Raw genomic sequence first — 19,108 nt, 5'->3', positions numbered from 1 at the left:
GTATTCTTATAAGACTGTATAAATAAATCATTGTTTGGAAAGTCAGAATAAAAACTTTCTGGCTTCATTTTAACTGGCACAAAAAATGTAACCTAAGAAAAAAACCCAAAATTTGGATTACTAAGATTTAGCAGGGTTTTTTTTTGTTTTTGTTTTTGCTTTTTTTAATGGAGGGATGTTGTTGGAACAAGGAAATCTTTACTATGGCATTGATCTCTGATGCGTATATGTTCCTATTTGGTTGAAATACAGCCTATGTAGAGATAAGAGCCAATCATATTAATGATGTTTAAAAAAGAGCAGGTGAGCCCACCCTCACACTGGGATTCTTCCCTATCAGTCTCTGTCTACCTGAACAGCCCCCAGTACAACACAATTTAAAAAGCATTGACATCTGAGGAAAAGCGTGTTGACTGTTTCCTTTCCAGGCTTCACATAATGGAAACACCTGCTGCCAGATAACTTTTAATTCTGTCAGCCTAATATTTCCTCTATGTGGAAAGCACTTTGATGGCTAGGTCAGGTCTGGGCAGGGCCGCGGGTCTGCAACCTGGGGGCAGAGACCACGGGCTCCAAGTGGAACAGGGGAGCTGGTTACTGAGGGTCCACTCAAAGGTGTGGTTATTTCTTGGAGTTGGACCAGCTTTTACATTTCCCACTAGCAGATTACATGAGGGCAAAACTGGCCCTGCATTTTTCTCCTCCTTTTCTACCTCCTTCCCTTCTTCTAAAATGACAAGCCTCATTTCAGCTGCCCTGGGAGCCCAGAGCGCATTTTCCACAAGCTCTGGCTTGTCGCACATCAACCTGTCTGCCCAGTCACGTGACTGTTCGCAAGGCCTCCCCCAGGCTGGGAGGCCGGCGTCTCAGCCTCGCATTCCTATCACCTTCAGTGCAGGTTTCTCCAAGATCCTTTCTCTGCTGACTGGTTTCCCTCCCTGGCTGTTTCTTCCTCAAACACAGGGGTGAGGCTTGACAAGGCCCAGCATTGGTGTAAGCAGGCTAAATGATCTGTTCTCTCTCAGTGCAAAGTTGAACTTCCCATTAGGCCTCCCTGAGGGGACTGAGGACTGTGCCCTCTTCTCAAAGAGGTAGGTGGCCTGGCATTGGGGTCAGCTTCCCTTCAGGATGTGGTTGCATCCAAACCCTTGGGTGCTGTGGCCCACTCTGTGTTTTGTTTTTTGTTTTTGTTTTTGTTTTTGTTTTAACCGGTGCTTGGTAGAAAGCAGCGTGTCATAGCCCCACCGTTCGCATTCCGTCCATCAGGCAGCCAGTATTGATCTTTGTCCTGCATACCCTTTGTGCTAAGAAATGAATAAAAACTATCATTTACTTTAACTTATAATAAGCATTGCCGGTAGAAAGAGCCAATCCAAAATAAAACGGACAGCAACTAAATCTGCACATAATGTAATTTACTATGGGCCAAAAAAAAAAAAAAAAAAAACTGACCAAGATTTATATCTTGTTGGTATATTGAAAACTATACAAATTCATGGGGAGAAATTAGCCTTTGTGGAAATAATGAAAACAAAATAAAATTGAAATGAATCAAAACGACACAGCATAAAGTGAGTTGACTAAACTTTAACAGAAGGCACAGGTCTTCCTGTCACAATTCAGATCTTTTTTTACTCAAATTTTACTCAAGGTAATGTGACTTTGTAAAAATTGATGACTCCGAGATTTAGAAGCTCTAACCGGTACACTTTGATATCAGGCAAAAGCTGAGAAATTTAGCCTGGTTGTAAAAATTACATGGAAAAGAATTGACTCCATTGAAAATAAACTCGATAAAATAGAAGTGAAATGTGAAACATAGAATATGGTTGAACTTTGCATTTAAAAATTAAGGAATTAAATTGGCTAAATGGAGTTTGCTCTGAATAGTTAATGCTTTCTCAAAGAAAAATTATCAGACTAGTCTCCATGTTTACATTCATAAGCATGAAGCCAAAGCATCCTTGGGGTCAAAATGGCAGAATTGAACTGTCGACCACAGCAGTATCTCAGGGGTAGTGTAGCAAGGCTGGCGGCTCCTACCCCTCGTGGGGTGGTGTTGTTTTGTATAATAAAGGAGAAGAGTTCTGGAGGGTGCTCATTTGAGAGACTAGGAGACATCCCTTGCCCAGCGCTGTTGGAGGTGTTCGCTGCAGTCGTCAGCAAGGACCTCGTGCCCCTGGCTGATGGCGGAGACAGCGGGAGCCCTTAGAGATGTTTTCGGGATTAGCCAGCATTGCACAACCATGGCAACCAATTCCAACCCAAGAAGCAGATTATAAACTGAGACACTTGCCTAAAACCACACTCAGCTAGTTTGGGAAGGAAGTCTCTCTCACTTTATTCCTTCTCTTCTCTACCCTGTCCCGGGGAGAGAGCCTTTCCCCTCTTCTTCTCAGCCTGAGGCTTCTCAGAGGAGCAGGACGACGAAGGGAAAATCTGCATGGCATGGACGATGGACTCTGTCCTCCCTCCACAAAAACAGCTCCTAAGCAACCCCTTCCCTTAAGACCTTTTACAATCTCTCTTCTTTTCATTTTGCCTGGGTTTTTGAGTAGCTGACCCTGAAGGAGGGTGTTGTGCTAGGAGCCCGTAATTCTGCAGGCTCTGCTAAATCCGGTGTGATAGCCACAGCAGAGCTGATAGCACACCACCCAGGCTGACCTCGGGGTATCGCTCCAGCCTCTTCTCAAGATCATAAAACAGGGGTGTTTATTCCCTTCCAGCTCCCAGTTTACTCGCGGCCCACACGTAACAAAGACCGCCGAATGTGCTTTCTGGGGAATGTCCTTCCCCGTGTATGATGTTTACAGCTCTTAAGGCTGGATGATAACATTCACTTCACTTCTCTCTTTCCAGCCAGAGACTGTGATTGCTTTGTTTCTGTGGGAGGAGAGTGTTCAGCATAAAAACAACCCTGGTGTTTAGGAATTGAGACTGTTGCCTTCTGTTATTTTGCCCCCTTCTTTAATAAGGCAGATATTCAATCTGTATATATTTTTAAGATGTTTCAGACATGTAGTCTTCGCAGACGTTAAGGTATGAGTGTTCAGCAATTGAAATCCCTAACTTTGTGGATTCTGTTCAAATTGTGTATAGGGAATAATTTCAGTGGTATTTATCTATTCATCAAGTCTTTATTGAACACCTCCTCTGTACTGTTTCAGCCACTGGGCATTAGAAATTGGGGACGAGGGAGTATTGTAAAGGTGACATGTTCAAGGTATGTATAGTGTCACATGGAAGCATAGTTCTAGAACCTTCTGCAGTGAACCAGAAAGACTCTCCAGATACTCTTTCCCTGTCTGTCAGTAGACCCACTTCTTCACAATACTGTCATCACCTTTTTCCAGAGGCCATGAAGAGTCTAGTTCCTTCCTTTACTTGTGCAGATTGGAAAACAGGAGTTCCTTGAGAAGCCCTCTGTCCCTTGCCTGTTCCATAGTGCTGTCTACTTGCAAGCTCCTGTGATCAAAATCACTAGATCGAAAGTTTTTGTCATTCCACAGCAATAATTACATTTGTGATAAGAGCATTTAAAATGATGATTACCAAAACTAGTGTTCATAATGATGATAGCATTGATACTTTTTACTTCATTTTATAAATATGAATTTATTTGTCCAACCTGTACTCCATCATCGAATAAGTTTTTGTATTTGTATGTTTATGTGTGTCTAGATTATTATTGTTCCAGAAGTGAGATACAAATGGCCAGCCACTTTCTCTGATGTTTAGAGTTGAGCTCTGCTCAATGTAAAGTTGATAAGTTAATGGGCTCATATCAAAGCTAATGGGTCATGGGCTAGTTTGCAGGAAGCACCTCCCAGCTCTGAGTGTGGAATACAGGCTACACAAAAGTTAGTGGAACTTCTTTCCTTGGGGATTTTGAGGTGCAGCAGAGCTCCTCTTCTATATATTATGGGAATGTGGGCTGGATGGGTTTCAAGGGCTAACTTTGTTGAAATCCAATTTTGATTAACTGACCGCTGGATTTGCCTTCTCCATCAGGCAGTATTGGATCTGACGTCCCTGTCTTCATAAGGGAAGCATTTGAAAACACTAAGTCACTTATTTCAGAGCTAGAAGGAACTTCCAAGATTATCTGGCCCCTCGCCTTCATTTTACAAATGGGGAATGCAGCCCAGTAAGGAAGAGGGACATGGACGTGGTCACATAACCATTAGGGGTAGAGCTGGATTTAAATACAGGTCTTCTCCCACCTCTTCTTAATAAATAGACATCAAAAATACAATTTGGAAGTGCAAGGCCGTTGGGGGGATCAGGGAGCCCAGGGGTCCTTGCTGGACTCTGCATGGGTGTGCAAGGCATTTCTACTCAGGACTCTCAGGGTCTTCCCTGGCAAAGTCTCTGGTACTGCCCTGCCATCACAGCCTTGCATCAAAAGAAAAGAGGCTGCTTCAAGCCCCTCAGGCAGCCCCAAGGTCATAACTTAACCTGCGTAATTAGAACATCCATTCCAGAGGGGGAAGCATTTAAAAGATAAAGGACCTCTTTAAAACAGATTCTTCCCAATACATTTTTTTCATAATTATAGTTTTAAAAGCTTATAGTGATGGGAGAGCTGGCTACTTAAGAAAAATTAGGAGTCTCATTTGGCAGGAGAAGATTCCCCAGGGGACAGCACACTGTCATTTTTCAGGGCCCCTGAGAAGAAACCCCCACACAGACAGATACATGTCAGCCTGATGCATGGCAAGCCTGCTTCACTTATTATGGCCAAAGCCAGATATTTTAATTAAAAACACTACATATGCCATTAAATGTGTTGTTCCCCCTGCAGTCCCAAGACGTTATAGTTCGAGGAGATACAAACAAGTGAATGCCTTACAGATGTACACGGAAACCGCCGCCTACTGACTCACAACCAGCGGGTTCCCAAATCCCAGCCTCGGAGCGCCTCCCTGTCAAAATGTTCTTTGCAAGCAAACTGCTCCCTCTGTAATTTTCACAGTTTATGGCAGTTGCCATGACGGGAGAAGAGGGCCATGGGAGGCAGGGGAGAGAGAAACACACTGCCACCTCACTTAATTTACAAGCAGATTCGATTATTTTACAGATAATCCTCATGATAAATAGAGTCCTATGGCCACACATGGGATTGTGGGTTCTTTTTCCCTTCCTTTCCTTGTTAAGTTTATTTATTTATTTATTTATTTGAGAACCCTAAAGTCCCATGTGAGGGATAATCACCTCCCAACTGTGAGCTTGGGTAGGGTTCTCAACAGAGGCACCGCTTGCTTCATGTAAGCAATTGTAGGTGGTGTGAGTTCAAAAATTTCAGCCGTGTTTTACCTGTCACTAGCCAGGCCACCTTTCTCCCCAGGAGAGCACCAGCAGCTGGATTTCATTTTTGGCTGCCAGGCCGTCCCTGTGCCTTCCCGGAGCAGCCCACAGACGGAGGGCCTTCCCTGTAAGGATTTTATTCAAGATGACAGCTCCTCACACGTTGGCGCTCTGATCACCTCAAGTAGCCGAGATACCAGGGGGATGCATGCACTCTCCTGCAAAGTCCAAATTTAGATTGACCGAGGTTATCCTTAGGCCCCTTGACCCCAAGTGCTCCGACAGAACAGGGCTGCCAGGAACTTACAGCCGCAAGTTTTGTAATGATGTCTGGGGAGAAATGCTCTGCAGGAGCTGACGGAGAAGACCCCAAGTGATAGGGAGTGATGTCAGCTTTCGTTAGAGCGGCAGACAGTGTTAGAATATCCTTGGCATAATATGGCACTGGTATCTCTGTCGGCATCTCTGTTTTCTGTCACCGCACACAATCCTGGGCCTGTCTGTAGCCCTGACAGTGTCTCTTCAGATCAGGTTATTGCCGGCACAGAGACTAGCTCTGCTCCCCACCACACAGCCTTTTGTTTGAAGTCTGCCCTTTTGTCATCAATGCACTTGATGCCTATTTAAATCTGACGGTGAGTGCGGTATCTGTTTTCCCGTCAAGAGATCATTGACAATATTAATACCTCATGTCCTTGCCTCATTCTCCAAGCTCTGACACCTCGCCAGTCTCCTGCATTCATCAAACAGCCCTGTCTCACCAGGACATCTATAAACATTCTTGCTTCCAGGCCCAAAGGAACAGGGCAGGCCTTAAAAAGGACTTTCATCAGTGCCGACCAGAAAGAAGGCCTGGGGAACAGGGCTCAGAACACTTCACCTCCCTCCCTCCACATTCCAGCCCATGTTCCAGGAGCAGCCAGCTTGTTTCCAGGATGGCACTTGCCGTCCAGGTTGTTTCTAGGCAAGGTCTGGAGTTGACGGTTGCCAAGGAGAGAGGATAGAGTAAAGAAATTCAATCCCTGAACGCACTGGAGGGTTTACTGGAGAGAACGCACCCACTAGTGGGTGGTGTGTGTGTGTGTGTGTGTGTGTGTGTGTGTGTGTGCATGTCTGCCTTTCATTCTTTCACTCAAGAGAAAGACTGTGTTCTTTATGATATCTGACAGCCCTATCCATTTCTTTTTATAAAAATTCATGCTGTCCTGGTGCTGTAGAAAGAAATTAACATCCCTTGGCCTCATCCTTCCAGATTCTTGAGGGTTTATTTGAGTCAATTATGTTCAAGGAGGCCCTTTGTAGATTTGCAGAAACATCTGAGACACCCGCACCCAGGCCTGTAGGGGATACTGTTCCTGGCGTGGAACCTGACCCGCCAGGCCTGACCATCAGGCCGGTTCCCAGCATCGGTAACAATGTTAGTGCAGCCGCAGGTGCTACATAATGCTGGACAATAAAGGGAGCAGCTCAGTGCTGCCAACAGCCAAAGGAATAATTTTTAGCCCCAAGAAAGGTCTCAAGGAGGTCTTATCCAAGCTCGATGTTTCCAAGCGCCTAATTTCTGAAAAGCAGAAACTAGGGATTGGGGCCAAGGGGAAAGCATGTCTAAAGGGGAGGATTGGTCCGCAGTAACCTTGTTCATGGAAACGAGATAAACAGAAGTAATGAGAGCAAGCCCAAGACCAGCTTGAGACCATGAAACAATGTCGTCCTTTCCTTTTCTCCGACTCTCAAGAGATTCTGTGACCCCAGGAATTTCCAACTTTGTCCCAAGCCATCCAAACAGGCGAGCCTCTGCCCTGTCCTTAAAAGTTTCTAAGAGCCATTTTTAATCCTTCGTTAAGAATAATATTTAAAGTTCTGTAGTAGAGAATCATCTCTTGTAGAACCACCAAAATATTTACTTAGAACTTCTGCTATGAAGAACCTGGATAATTTCAAGTGCTCATTTACCCCAAATGAACAATAGATGGTGATTTTGGTTTCACACTAACAAACTGACAGAAAAAAATAATCATGCATATAGGCAGCTATTTTTACAAGTAGATTTGTGGCTCGCAAATTAATGTTTTATGGACATTTCTTTGCCTTTTTCTGGTTATGCACACTTCAGAGACTCAAGTACTTTTAGTAGTAAGGCAACTCTGCGAAGCTGAATTTTAAGTTACTTTTACTAAGATTAGAAGAAAAAAAGCAATATGGCAAAAAGCAAACTGTAATTATAAATGTTTTCTTAGAGAAAAATTGACTTTCCCTTAATGATCATACAAAGCTTTCATAATAACTATGGCAGGTGATTTCTTATGGATATTTAGAATAAATATTAAATTGGTTAAAAGATTTGGACTCTATTCTAGAGGTATTTTTAATACTTAAACTCTCCTACAATCTCCTTGAATGGAACAAAAACTCTATGTGGAGCCACAAAATTATTTAAAATAAAATTAAAGATGAAAATCAATGGCATTCCAACCTGAGAATTCATTTCAGGCCCATAAGAAGATGTCCTTTTGGGTCTCTGGGTGGCTTGGTCAGTTAAACGTCCAACTCTTGATTTCAGCTCAGGTCTTGATCTCAGGGTCATGGGTTCGAGCCTTGTGTTGGGTTCCACGCTGGGCATGGAGCCAATTTAAAAAAGGGGAAGAGGAAGCCCTTTAATGCTGGAGGCTCTTGTTAATTTCCATGTGGCATTTTGTCAACACCACTGCTATTCCTTGATCACCCAGATGTCTTTGATGTCTCCTGGGATTTGGAAGATTCTTCCCTGGAAGGTCATAATCTTGATTCATGATAAAGGTCTTGAAAAGAGTCATATTCTGGGAAGATTGTTTTATATCTTTTGCTTGGGTTGGACCCTTCTTGGAAGTCTTAATTTTCCATTTTTTGAAACTCTACTAAGTGAACCTAGACAGAGAGAGGCTTATGCTTTGAGTAAACTGGAGTACTTGGCCAAACTGGAGAAGTCTCTGAAAGGTAGAAGAGAATTCTTGCAGGAAACATGTTATTCCTAAGAAGCCTGTGCTCTGGTGACATTTTAGTTGATTGTCAACTGTGAGGACAAGAAATTAGGGTCCTTGCCTCCTGGAGCTTAATCCATTTGCTGCCACCCACTGGATCAGTGACCATGTTGCATATCTTCTTTTCTGTGCCTACGCCTCCTTGCTGTACTAATCGTGCTACCTCTAAAGATGTGTTTCCTTTTTTTTGCAGGTGTCCTGGGGAAGTGTCGCTATGTTTACTATGGGAAAAACTCGGAAGGCAACAGGTTTATTCGAGATGACCAGCTCTGATGGCAAGTTCTGTATGCTTTAGCCTGTGTCCTGAGAATAAAAGTAAAAGGGCAAGTAAAAATAAAGAAAAGCTGAAGGAAAAAAACAATGGCCCACATTGCATCTCTGTGAGAAGGCTATGACTTCAGCCTTTGGTACCTTCTGCTGACTTTGCCAGGCCTGTCAAAATCATCCTTCTGCCTTAGACCGAGTGGTCACATAGAGATTGACATGATTGCCCTTAAGCAGGTCTCATCCACTAGGGTGACAGACAGCGGCAGCGGAGTACCAGGGCTGACAGGAGGAACACCATGATAGATTGCCTGGCCCCTCCACTGCTCACAGGGGAGCAGAGGTCACACCTGGGGCCTCCTTGAGCATGCTCCCTGGCCGTAGTCAAGTGAGAGAGACTGTGTCTTCAGCTTGTCTATCGAGTAGAGATTCCTCTGATACCATTGTGCTGTGGGTTTATTTTTAGTGGAATAGTCACAGTTTAGAGGAAGGCTACCTTCCCTTATTCACCTTAAATTTTAATCCCTTCTATTCTGTGTAGCTGCCCCCCCACCCCTGCAACATATACCATCCTTCAGCACCTTTCTTTGTTATAGGCAGTGCATTCTGGTGTGCAGTGTTTTAGAGAACGGAAGGTCTAAGTTCTCAGCCAGGTCATGCGTTTCTGGCTGGCTTTGTGTTGTTACACTTCCTGTATTGGAGTAAATAGCTTTCCCTAAATCCCTAACTACAAAAGCGTGGCCTCGATCTTGTTTTGTGTATTTCTAAATCCACTTCTTGCCCTGAGCAGTAGGCAACGTCGGGCATCTTTCCCAGCACCAAGCTCTGGTTGCACTGAGGACTCTGACTTATTTATGTATTCATTTATTTATTTTTAACCACACATGCGTCCAGCTATGCCTGTGGCCATATTTGTAGTTTGGAGCTGATTTGCTCCTTTGGGTGCTATTTAAAGATAGTGAGGTGATGAAAATAGAGTGACGGGTCTGGAAGTTAAGAAAGAAAGTGAGGACCACAGAAAATACCCACCAGACCAAGCAGTTTTTAATAGAAGGCACAAACCCTTTGCATTTTCCTCAGGACCTCTCAGAACTGAAATCAGTAAGCTCATGAGATGGTCTTTGTGTATCTTTGGCTAAATTCCAGCACTAATGTTATAAGGAAAAGAAGCATAATCATACTAGTTGGGTGGCTATAATTTCAGTTAATATAGCGATACACCGGTAAAATCACTCTAGGAGTTACTTGAAAGGCTGGTTGCTCTTGACACAACAGCGTATATTTTTGTTTCTTCTGTTTAGACCAGATGTTCATTGCCCTGGATCTCCCAGTATTAGGTTAGATTGAGGACAGCAAAACCTGAAAGGGAGTCCTTCCAAGTTGTAGATAACACAGAACTAGAGAGCCGCTACCGTAAAAGTCTCCGGGAACTCAAAATCCCCAAGGACCCAAGACGAACCTGCGTTCTCAGATCTAGACCATTTACATGGCCTCTGGCCTCCTGAGTCAACACAGTCCTTGAATGACTTGCAACGAGGCTGGCAGGAGTCCCTCTTGTAGATTATGCAAGTTAATCAGTTATGGACACAAATTTAGATCAAAATCCTCAAGGCCATTAATAATGAGAGGATATGAAATGTTGCCTTTATCTCTCAAATCCATTAATAACCAGAGCTGAGTACCTTTTCTCTGTTTGATCTATGAAACAGCATTGGGGTAATGCTTTAAATTAGGTGCCTCAGGTCCCACCCTGGCTCTTTGTTTAGAAGCACCAACACATGTTTCGTCCACGGCACATTATGGGCAGCCAGATTTCTGTGCAAGGGCAGCTAGACGAGTCCAATGTCATATCCAATCTAGCAGCACATATATCCTTGTCTTTATAAAAGGCTTTAACCCTGCCTCAAACAATAAAAAAGCACTTGTGAACTGACCACAGAATTTTTCCATCTTTATTTTTCTTACTTGTTTACTTTTCTTAATGTCAGAACCATTTGTATCATGCGCAGGAATGTCTCCCTCAATGCGAGCTTTGGAGGCAAAAAATATTTTTGGAGTGAGTTATTGACCACATTGTTTCCCACTCTTTGGGTTGTTTATTTTCTTCCAAAATGGTGTAATAACTTTAATTAAGATTAACTTTAGTTTTAATTTACGTAAAGGCCATCACTATGGTCCATTCGTCTTAACGATAGAATTATTACAAGTTTTGTTTCTCTTGAAAAGGGATAGCGGTCGTGAATTTGTGTTGGGTTGCTTGCAGTTCCACTGTTTGTGGAGCAAGGTTTGGTGTGTAGAGCGAGATGTTGGTCTCAATCGGTACAGCAGGAAATGACGTTGCGTGCTTATCTTAAATCTGTAAGAATTTCCCAAAACCATGCTTTTTAAAGTAGTGAATTAGAAGGTAAGAAATTCAATCAAAGCTCGGAATTATTTCATACTTCCAATTGCCCCTTGGGCTTTCTGCCTTTGCCCTATTCCATCGAGCTTTTTCTTAGGAGGTCACGGCAGCCAACATCCCGGTATCCTCGCTCCCAGGGCACCGACCTGCCTTGAGAGCCCCTGCAATAGAAAGCCATCCGGGGTCCTCTGTTGCCTCTGCAAAGTCAGGGCGGACTGTCTTTTCCGTAAGTAACACAATTTTATAGAACAATTTGTTCCTTGGGGAATAATGTTTTAGATTGTGGGGAATCCTATTAAAAGTACAACTATTACAATAATTTGCTTTTACTTTTACCAGCCTTGCTCATAAACCCTCCATCTGTTTGTTGCTTTAAATAGAGGCACATTATAAGAGATTATCACTCGATCAGGCTGCACGTCTGAGTGTTGTGCATTTTCACATATCCATGTATGCTAAGGAATAAAAGAAAGCAAACCCCGGATTCTGGGTGAAAGCATTTTTCATTTGCTTTATTTTGTTTTGCTTTGTCTCTGTGTGTGCGTGTGTGTATGTTCCAGCAGAGATGTATCTTGCAGTTTTAAGGGAAAATCTTTCTTGCTGCTTCTAAGAAATAACCTGGCTGTCTTTTTCTTCTTTGTTAATATGCAGATCAAAAACAATCCACAGGGCTCTTTTCATCAAAAACAATAACAGTGTTCAGTAGTTGCTACTCATAAAAGCAGCCTAAGTCAGATCTGCGTCACCGCGTAATGCCAAGGGTGGACAACACGGGGTCCATTGAGACTCTTCCATGGTGTCTATCCAATGCAGCTGATCCAATGTGACATTCACCATCTGCTTATCCCAATTCTGTTTCCAAGAAGCCTTTGCCGAAGAAGGGTGTTTACCATTACTTGTTCTGTTCCCTCTAACTTGTCCAAATACCATGTGCTAAACTACCGTGACTAGGACCTGGAAAGAAAAATGAGAACAGAGGAGCACAAAAACATGTTGGTTACTTATTCGTATGACAAACAGACCGTCAGCCCCTAGTGGAGTACTGTATATTACTTCCAGTGCGTCAGCAAACACTTAAGGGATTTGAAGAGTACTAGAAGACACAGCCACTGTCCAAAAATATTGTCTTCCTATATCTTTACCTGCAGTTTTCCAGCCCTAGGAGTCCTTCTTTGGGGAATTAGAATGTTAATTTGTCACTTTGTGGGTGAAGTAGATAGTAAGTTATGTTATTTGTACCTACTAACATATTAGCATGTGTTGATTTTTCTGAAGTGTTACGGAACGTGGGCTGGAGCACATACAGCCTGGGTCAAGGGAGTTTTGCTAAGAAACAAAAGAGGAAATTTAAGTATGGAATGTGTCTGGGAGCGAGTTCCTAAAGTAGGGATGATGTAGATGATAATAAATGAAATTATGCCAAAGGAGAACACGAGGCAGACCTGGAAGTGGACACAGTGGACAGGAGTAAATAGGGAGCTGAGGGAATATGGAGAAAAGAAGCAAAAAGACTATTTTCCACCAACTAGAAGCCTTGCTGATGTTCAGCCCAACAGTGACATTGAGCAACATCTTTGCCTTAGAATGGAATTATCTTTGATGGAAATGAGGAGAGCCACTCTTCAGTCATATTTTACGAGTTTCTCTGCCCAAGACAATGAAACCGTGAGAAAAAGATGGGACTACAAAGCAGTGGGGGCATAAGCGGTCGCGTGTGTGATGGCTGCCTGTGCACAATGATGACTATGGCGTGTGGTTAATAGTCAACAAAAACCAGCATCCTAAGGTAAGTTCCCTTGCTGCTTGGACCAGCTGAAAGATAAGGGAAAAACGTGGTGTCTGGGCAGTTAGATCAAAGAGAGAAAATAGTTTCATGCTCTTGCCAAACCTTCCTATGTTCATTAAGTTCAGAGGTAGAGGGATGCCTTGAGAATATGACACAAATGCCAAGATATTTAAGGAAAATGATGAAGGCCTCTATGCGGGGCTGAAGATACCGGCAATAGGATTTGACTGTCCTTGGGTTCAGGCTGTAAATGGTAACTCATAGGACGAGTGGATGACATCTAAGTCCAAATGGATAGCCTTAATTAGCATGTCGAATATTCTGGAAATAATTAATGCTTATGTTTTCTCACATCTATTACCTTAAACCAATGTGTCCTTTTCCATCATGGAATAATTCCTTCAATCTTAGAAATAGGGATGACTTTAAGAGGTACTGGGAATAATTTCCTTTAACATTACCTTTTCAATTGGACTCCTGGTGATGAGAGGGACAAAGGTGGCTCATGGTGGCTTAACCATGGTATTTAGACTATTAAGTGATGGAGTTTTGAAGTAGGTAGGAATTCATACACAGCACCCATTCACAGAGGTTCCTAAGTCACAGTTTAATGATACAGGCGTACTTCATTTTATCGCACTTCACTTCATTGGACTTTACAAACTGCCCGTACGAATGGCGTTTTTTACCAGTTGAAGGTTTGCAGTAACTGCGTCGAGCAAGTCTGTTGATGCCATTTCTTCCAATAGCATTTGCTCACTTTGTGTCTCTGTATCACATTTTAGTAATTCTCACAAGATTTCAAGCTTCTTCCTTGTTATTGTATTTGCTCGGATGATCTGTGATCAGTGATTATGGCTCACAGAAAGCTCAGGTGATGGTTACCATTTTTTGCAATAAAGTATTTTTTAATTAAGGTATGTACACTTTGTTAGACATAATAATATTGCACACTTAATAGACTATAATATAGTGTAAAAATCATATGCACTGGGAAATCAACAATTTCATTTGACTCACTTTCTTGCGATATTCCCTTTATCGTTGTGGAGCCGAACCCACACTACCTCCAACATGTGCTTGTATTCACCCGTCCTGTTCTATCCTTAAAGCATCAAGGTCAACAAATCCAGATTCTGTGCTACATGCCCTGTGCGTAGTCCATACTTGTAAGTTAGACCATAATGTTTTCTACAAATCCCCCTTTCCCTTCTTGCTTCCAACTGATTTAATCTGTCCTTATCTCTCTGATCATATATTCCTTTCGGTATGTCTGACTTTCGTGTCACTTCCGATTTTGGCCATTCGTTCTCAATTTAGTTTTAGTAATCGTTCAGACATCCCTGTGGCTTGACTCTTCTACCTTGGGCCTTTGCATTGCTCCTCAGACCTTCACTTTCCTCAATCCTTTGATGTCCCCCGTTGCCTTGGGTAAGAAATTCCGTTTCAGGCTGCTGCAATCCCAGCCCTGGCTAGTTCACAGCCCTTGGGGAAGATTGAGGGGAACTTGGACATCACTTGTTTGATGTATATTTAAAAATCCTTAATCCTGTTAACACTCAACACTGGTTTAATTTCCAGCTAAAAATCCTAAACTGTGGCTTGTAGCTGGCTTCATTACTGAAGGCTAAGTTTTATCTGTGATGGTTTCTCTTATCTTTGCATTTTCCCCATTTAGCTATTAAAGCAATTCCCAGTGGTTTTTAGTTCTTCTCGTGAAACTTGTTTTCCTCTTCTGCACAGTTTGGCAGAAACTAAGTAAGAGTATGGCCTTCTGTTCATTAGTGCCTGTATATGAGAAGAATAAACCCTGTATTTGCCTTTCCCCTGATTATACAGCACGATTTCTCCCCACCTAAAGACAACTGAGAACAACTGTGTGTGTAGATATATACAGAATGTCTTCTTTTTATACAAATGGATCCGTATGCAATGCACTGCACCTACTTTTTTTTCACTTAACATCCCTTAAAGAGCAAAGATGGATGATGTGATGGTTCATTTTTTTGTGTCATCTTCATTGCCCATGGGAGGCCCATGTTAAACATTATTTCTGGTTTCTCTGTAAGGGTGTTTCCGGATGAGATTAGCATTGAGCAGGGGACTCAGTAAACTAGATTGCATTTCCCAGTGGTGGTAGGCAGGATTCTAGTCCCTCAAGGGTCTGAATAGAACAAAAGGTGGAGAAAGGAATTTTCCCCCCTTTTACCTGCCTCACTGCTTGAGCTGAAAACTCATCTTCTCCTGCCCTTGGACTGAGATTTACACCATTGGTTCTCCTGGTTCTCAGGCCTTTGGATTCTGGCTGACCTATGCCACTGATTCCCTGCACCCCAGCTTGCAGATGGCAGATAGTAGAACTTGTCAGGCTCCATAATGGCATGAGCCAATTCCTCATAATAAGTGCCGTGCCATCCTGAAAAATACAGGCAGTACAGCATTGCTAAAAGAAATGCTCAGTCAAAAAAGACATTGTGATCATTAGTATCTATACACCTATCAGTATAGACTCACATGTGTATAAAACAACTGAGAGAACAATGTGAAGAGAAAAATGAGCAATTTTAGTCAGGAATTTGGGCATCTCTTTGGGCATCTATTACCCAGAGTGTTTCAAAAATCTTAGTGGAATTTTACGTTTTAATGACTCTGGATATCATTTGGCAGTGTACTTATTTATATTGCCCTTCTACTTATTTATTTTTGTGGGTTTGAAAAGTAAATTTTTAATTTTAACTTACAGGGGTGTCGTAGTTTCTGAATGACACTCTCTCTGACGGTGGCTCAATGGAGGAAATCCACTACTTGGCCACCGAGGTCACCTGATCTGTGTCCACTAGACCTTTCCTTGTGAGGTCATGTTCAAAGTCTCTGTCATGTGTTTTTCAAAACCTTCTTCTTGGAGGATGTTGAGGCCAGCATTTATAAACATAATTCTTTGTCTCACTGAGCAACAGCTGAGAAAACTTTTCACAAAATGTGAAAATTGACTACAGTGATGTGCAGCAGAAGATGGCAGTTATATTGAATTTTAATAAGAAACATATCAATATTTAAAAATATACACAGTTAACTTTCCAAATAGTGTTAGTGTAGTTAGTAGCGCTTACGCTTCTGAAAGGATTAAAGCTTAAAACTGTACTAAGACTTTTGGGACTCCCTGAATAATCTAGATGTGAACACTTGGCTCCAACGTGTGAATCTATGGTTTACCTTTTAACTTTGTTATCTTTTCCATTTTGATGTGATCAAATTTCTTAATTTTTGTGATCTACGTGTGAGAGAGGTGCTGGGTCTGTGATATGTCTATGGGCAGTCTTCAGTAGTTGAAATCAAGAAGTTACTCTGCTATATTTTCTTCTAAAAGCTATAAAATCTTGTCTTGCATATTTGGGTGTTCGATCCATCTGGAATTTGTGGTGGTGGGATACAGAGCTGGAATTAGACTTTTTGACTCCATGGCTGGCTTATTGTTCACTTCATCTTTTCTCTCCTTTTCAGTGTCACCTCTGGCCTTGCCAGGTTTGCGTGTATGTGTGCAATTCTCTCTGGGTTTCCCATGTATTCAATGTGTGTAATTGGCTTTCCTTGTGCTGATTTTACTCCATTCTAATTACTATACTTGGGAATTTTTTTCTTCCTCCCCTCTTTCATTTATTCCTATCTTTTCTCCTTCTTCCCTTCCTCCTTCCTTCCTTCCTTTTATCAGCTTTATTATATGTGTGATTTCCAGACAACAAAACACCAAATGTCTTCATTTTATGTTTAAAGTTCCATGAATTGTACCAAGTACACCTGTATAACAACAATGCCAAACAAGATATGATTCATTCCCATCACCCCTGAAAGTGCCCTTATACTCCTTTACAGTCAGAACCCCTAACCCTACTCAACAGCTAATTTATTTCTGTTATTATAGATCAGTTTTGCTTTTTCATAACCTTGACATACATGGAGTCATACTGCATGTACTTATTTGGTGGCTGGGTTCATTTGGTCACTATTATAATTCTGAGATTTATTTACATTGTTGCTTTTTGTTACTAAATAGTATTCTGGTGTGTGAAGACACCACAATTTATTTCTCCGTTTCCCTTTGTGGACATCTGCCTTTTTTCTAGTTTGGGGATAATTTTCCTTTTCTTTTATTGTGGTAAATAAAATGCATGTAACATAAAATTTACCATAGAACCACTTTTAAGTGTCTAAGTCAGTAGTAGTGGGTTCACAACATTGTACAGCCCTACCATTTTCCATTTCTAGAACTTTCTCATCATCCTAAGTAGAAACCCCACACCAATGAAACAGTGACTCTCCCATTTCCCCTCCCCCCCAACCCCTGGTCACCTTTATTCTACTTTCTGTCTCTATCAATCTGCCTATTTTAGGTGCCTCATATAAGCGGAATTATATCCTAGTTCTCCTTCTGTGTCTGGCTTTTTTTTCATTTAGCATAATGTTTTCAAAGTTCATCCATGTTGTAGCAGGTAGCAGAATTTCATTTGTTTTTAGAGATGAATAATAATCCATTGTCTGTATATACCATATTTTATTTTTATCTATTCATCTTCAGCCATTTTCGGATTGTTTCGCCCTTTTGGCAATTGTGAATAACGCTGCCGTGAACATGCGTGTACAAGTGTCTAAGTCCCTGCTTTCAATTCTGTTGGGTGTATACCTAGGAGAGGCATTGCTGGATCATATGGTAATTCTATGTTTGACTTTTGGAGAATCTGCCATACTGTTTTCCGTAACAGCCGCACCATTTCCAACCACAGGGGTTCCAGATTCTGGAATTTCTGTTTGTTTTCGTTTTATCATATCCATTTAATGGTGTGAAGTGGTGTCTTCTGGTTTTGATTTGCATTTCCCTTATGACTCATGGTACTAAACATCTTTGCATGTACTTGTTGGCCATTTGAATACCTTCTTTGGAAAAAAGTGTCTTTTCAAGTTCTTCACCCTTTGTTGTTGTTGTTCATTCTTTTTTTTTTTTAGGTACTTGTTTAAGTTCCAGCTAGTTCACATTCAGTGTATTCTAGTACCGTTGTCTTAATTACTATAGCTTGAAATATTTTAAATAATGTTGCCATGAATATTCTTGTTCATGTTTGGATATGTTTTTTATTACTTTTAGGTATATATTTAGTGTATAATTCCTGGGTTAATTGTTAAGAGCGATTTTGGCTTTACTTAAAACCCCCATGTTATTTCCAAAGAGGTTGTTCCATTCCACACTCTTAACAGGAGTGTATGAGAGTTCAGTTGCTCTACATACAAGCCAACATTTATTGTTATCAGTCTTTTAAAATTTTGGCCATGATATTTTGAATGTAGTATTAAAGTATTGTGATTTTATTTACACTTCCCTGATGATTAGTAATTTTGAGCATGTTTTCATGGGCTTATTGGACATTCATGTATCTATTTTGCGAAATTTAAAAAATTTTTTTCCTTTTTGAAGAAGGTTTTATTTATTTACTTGAGAGAGAGCTAGGAGAGAGAGAGAGAGAGCACAGAGGGAGAGGAAGAAGCAAACTCCCTGTTGATCAGGGAGCCCGATCTGGGGCTCGATCCCAGGACTGTGAGATCATGACTTGAGCTGAAGGCAGATGTGTAACTGAGTGAGCCACCACGTGCCCCGTTTTGGGAAATATCTGTTCAAATCTTTTACTCATTTTTAACAGGCTTGTGTGTTTTTACGATTCAGTCGTAAGAACTCTTTATATATTGCAAATACTTTCTCCCCATCAAATATTGCCTTTTTTATTTCTTTCAGTCTTTCTTCTTGCATCTTGGAAATTTCTCTTTTTAGAAAATTTTTTTCAGGCACATCTGGGTGGCTCAGTTGGTTAAGTGTCTGACTCTCGATTTTGGTTCAGGTCATGATCTCAGGGTTGTGAGATAGAGCCTCATGTTGGGCTCTGTGCTGGTGTGGAGCCTGTTAAAGAGTCTCTCTTTCCCCTCCCAAATCCCCTCCCTGTTTCTCTCTCCCTCTCTAAAAAAATAAAATAAAAATTAAAAAATATTTCCACTTTGCAGTAGTTTCAGACTTGCAAGAAAGTCACCAAAACCATGGTGCAGAGTTTCTGTATATTTTTCATCCAGCTTCCTTAAATGTTAACATGTTAACCATGAAACAGTTATCAAAATCAGAAAATCAGTGTCGAATATGTTTAATCTACAAACTTTACATTTCATTGGTTGTCCCACTAATGTCTGTTTGGTAATCTATGGTCCAAGACTTTATTAGAAGGTAATTAATTTTTCCTATATTTTCTGAACACCAAGTTTGGTTTCATTTATTTTTCCCTCTTGTGTGTATGTTTTCTA

General features: G+C 41.5%; 1 protein-coding gene across 5 annotated transcripts in view; it reads left to right on the top strand.

Moving 5' to 3' along the window:
* LRMDA (leucine rich melanocyte differentiation associated) overlaps window positions 1-17,547 on the top strand; it is a 1,014,087-nt gene extending 996,540 nt beyond the window's left edge. For 4 of the 5 annotated variants that reach the window (XM_087863004.1, XM_087863000.1, XM_087863001.1 and 1 more), the window contains one exon: window positions 8,518-17,547. In XM_087863004.1, coding sequence (XP_087719130.1) covers window positions 8,518-8,619 — 102 coding nt within the window. In that variant the 3' untranslated portion in view covers window positions 8,620-17,547. The remainder of the gene's footprint in view (window positions 1-8,517) is intronic. The other variant, XR_015724813.1, reaches the window with a different exon arrangement.
* The last annotated feature ends 1,561 nt before the right edge of the window (window positions 17,548-19,108 follow it).

This window comes from Ursus americanus, chromosome 6, assembly GCF_024610735.1.
Source record: "Ursus americanus isolate L20-20 chromosome 6, mUrsAme1.1.p, whole genome shotgun sequence".
In the NCBI taxonomy this organism is placed as follows: Eukaryota; Metazoa; Chordata; class Mammalia; order Carnivora; family Ursidae; genus Ursus; species Ursus americanus.
Note: the sequence above shows the minus strand (reverse complement) of the source record. Positions and strands in the feature narration are given on the sequence as shown.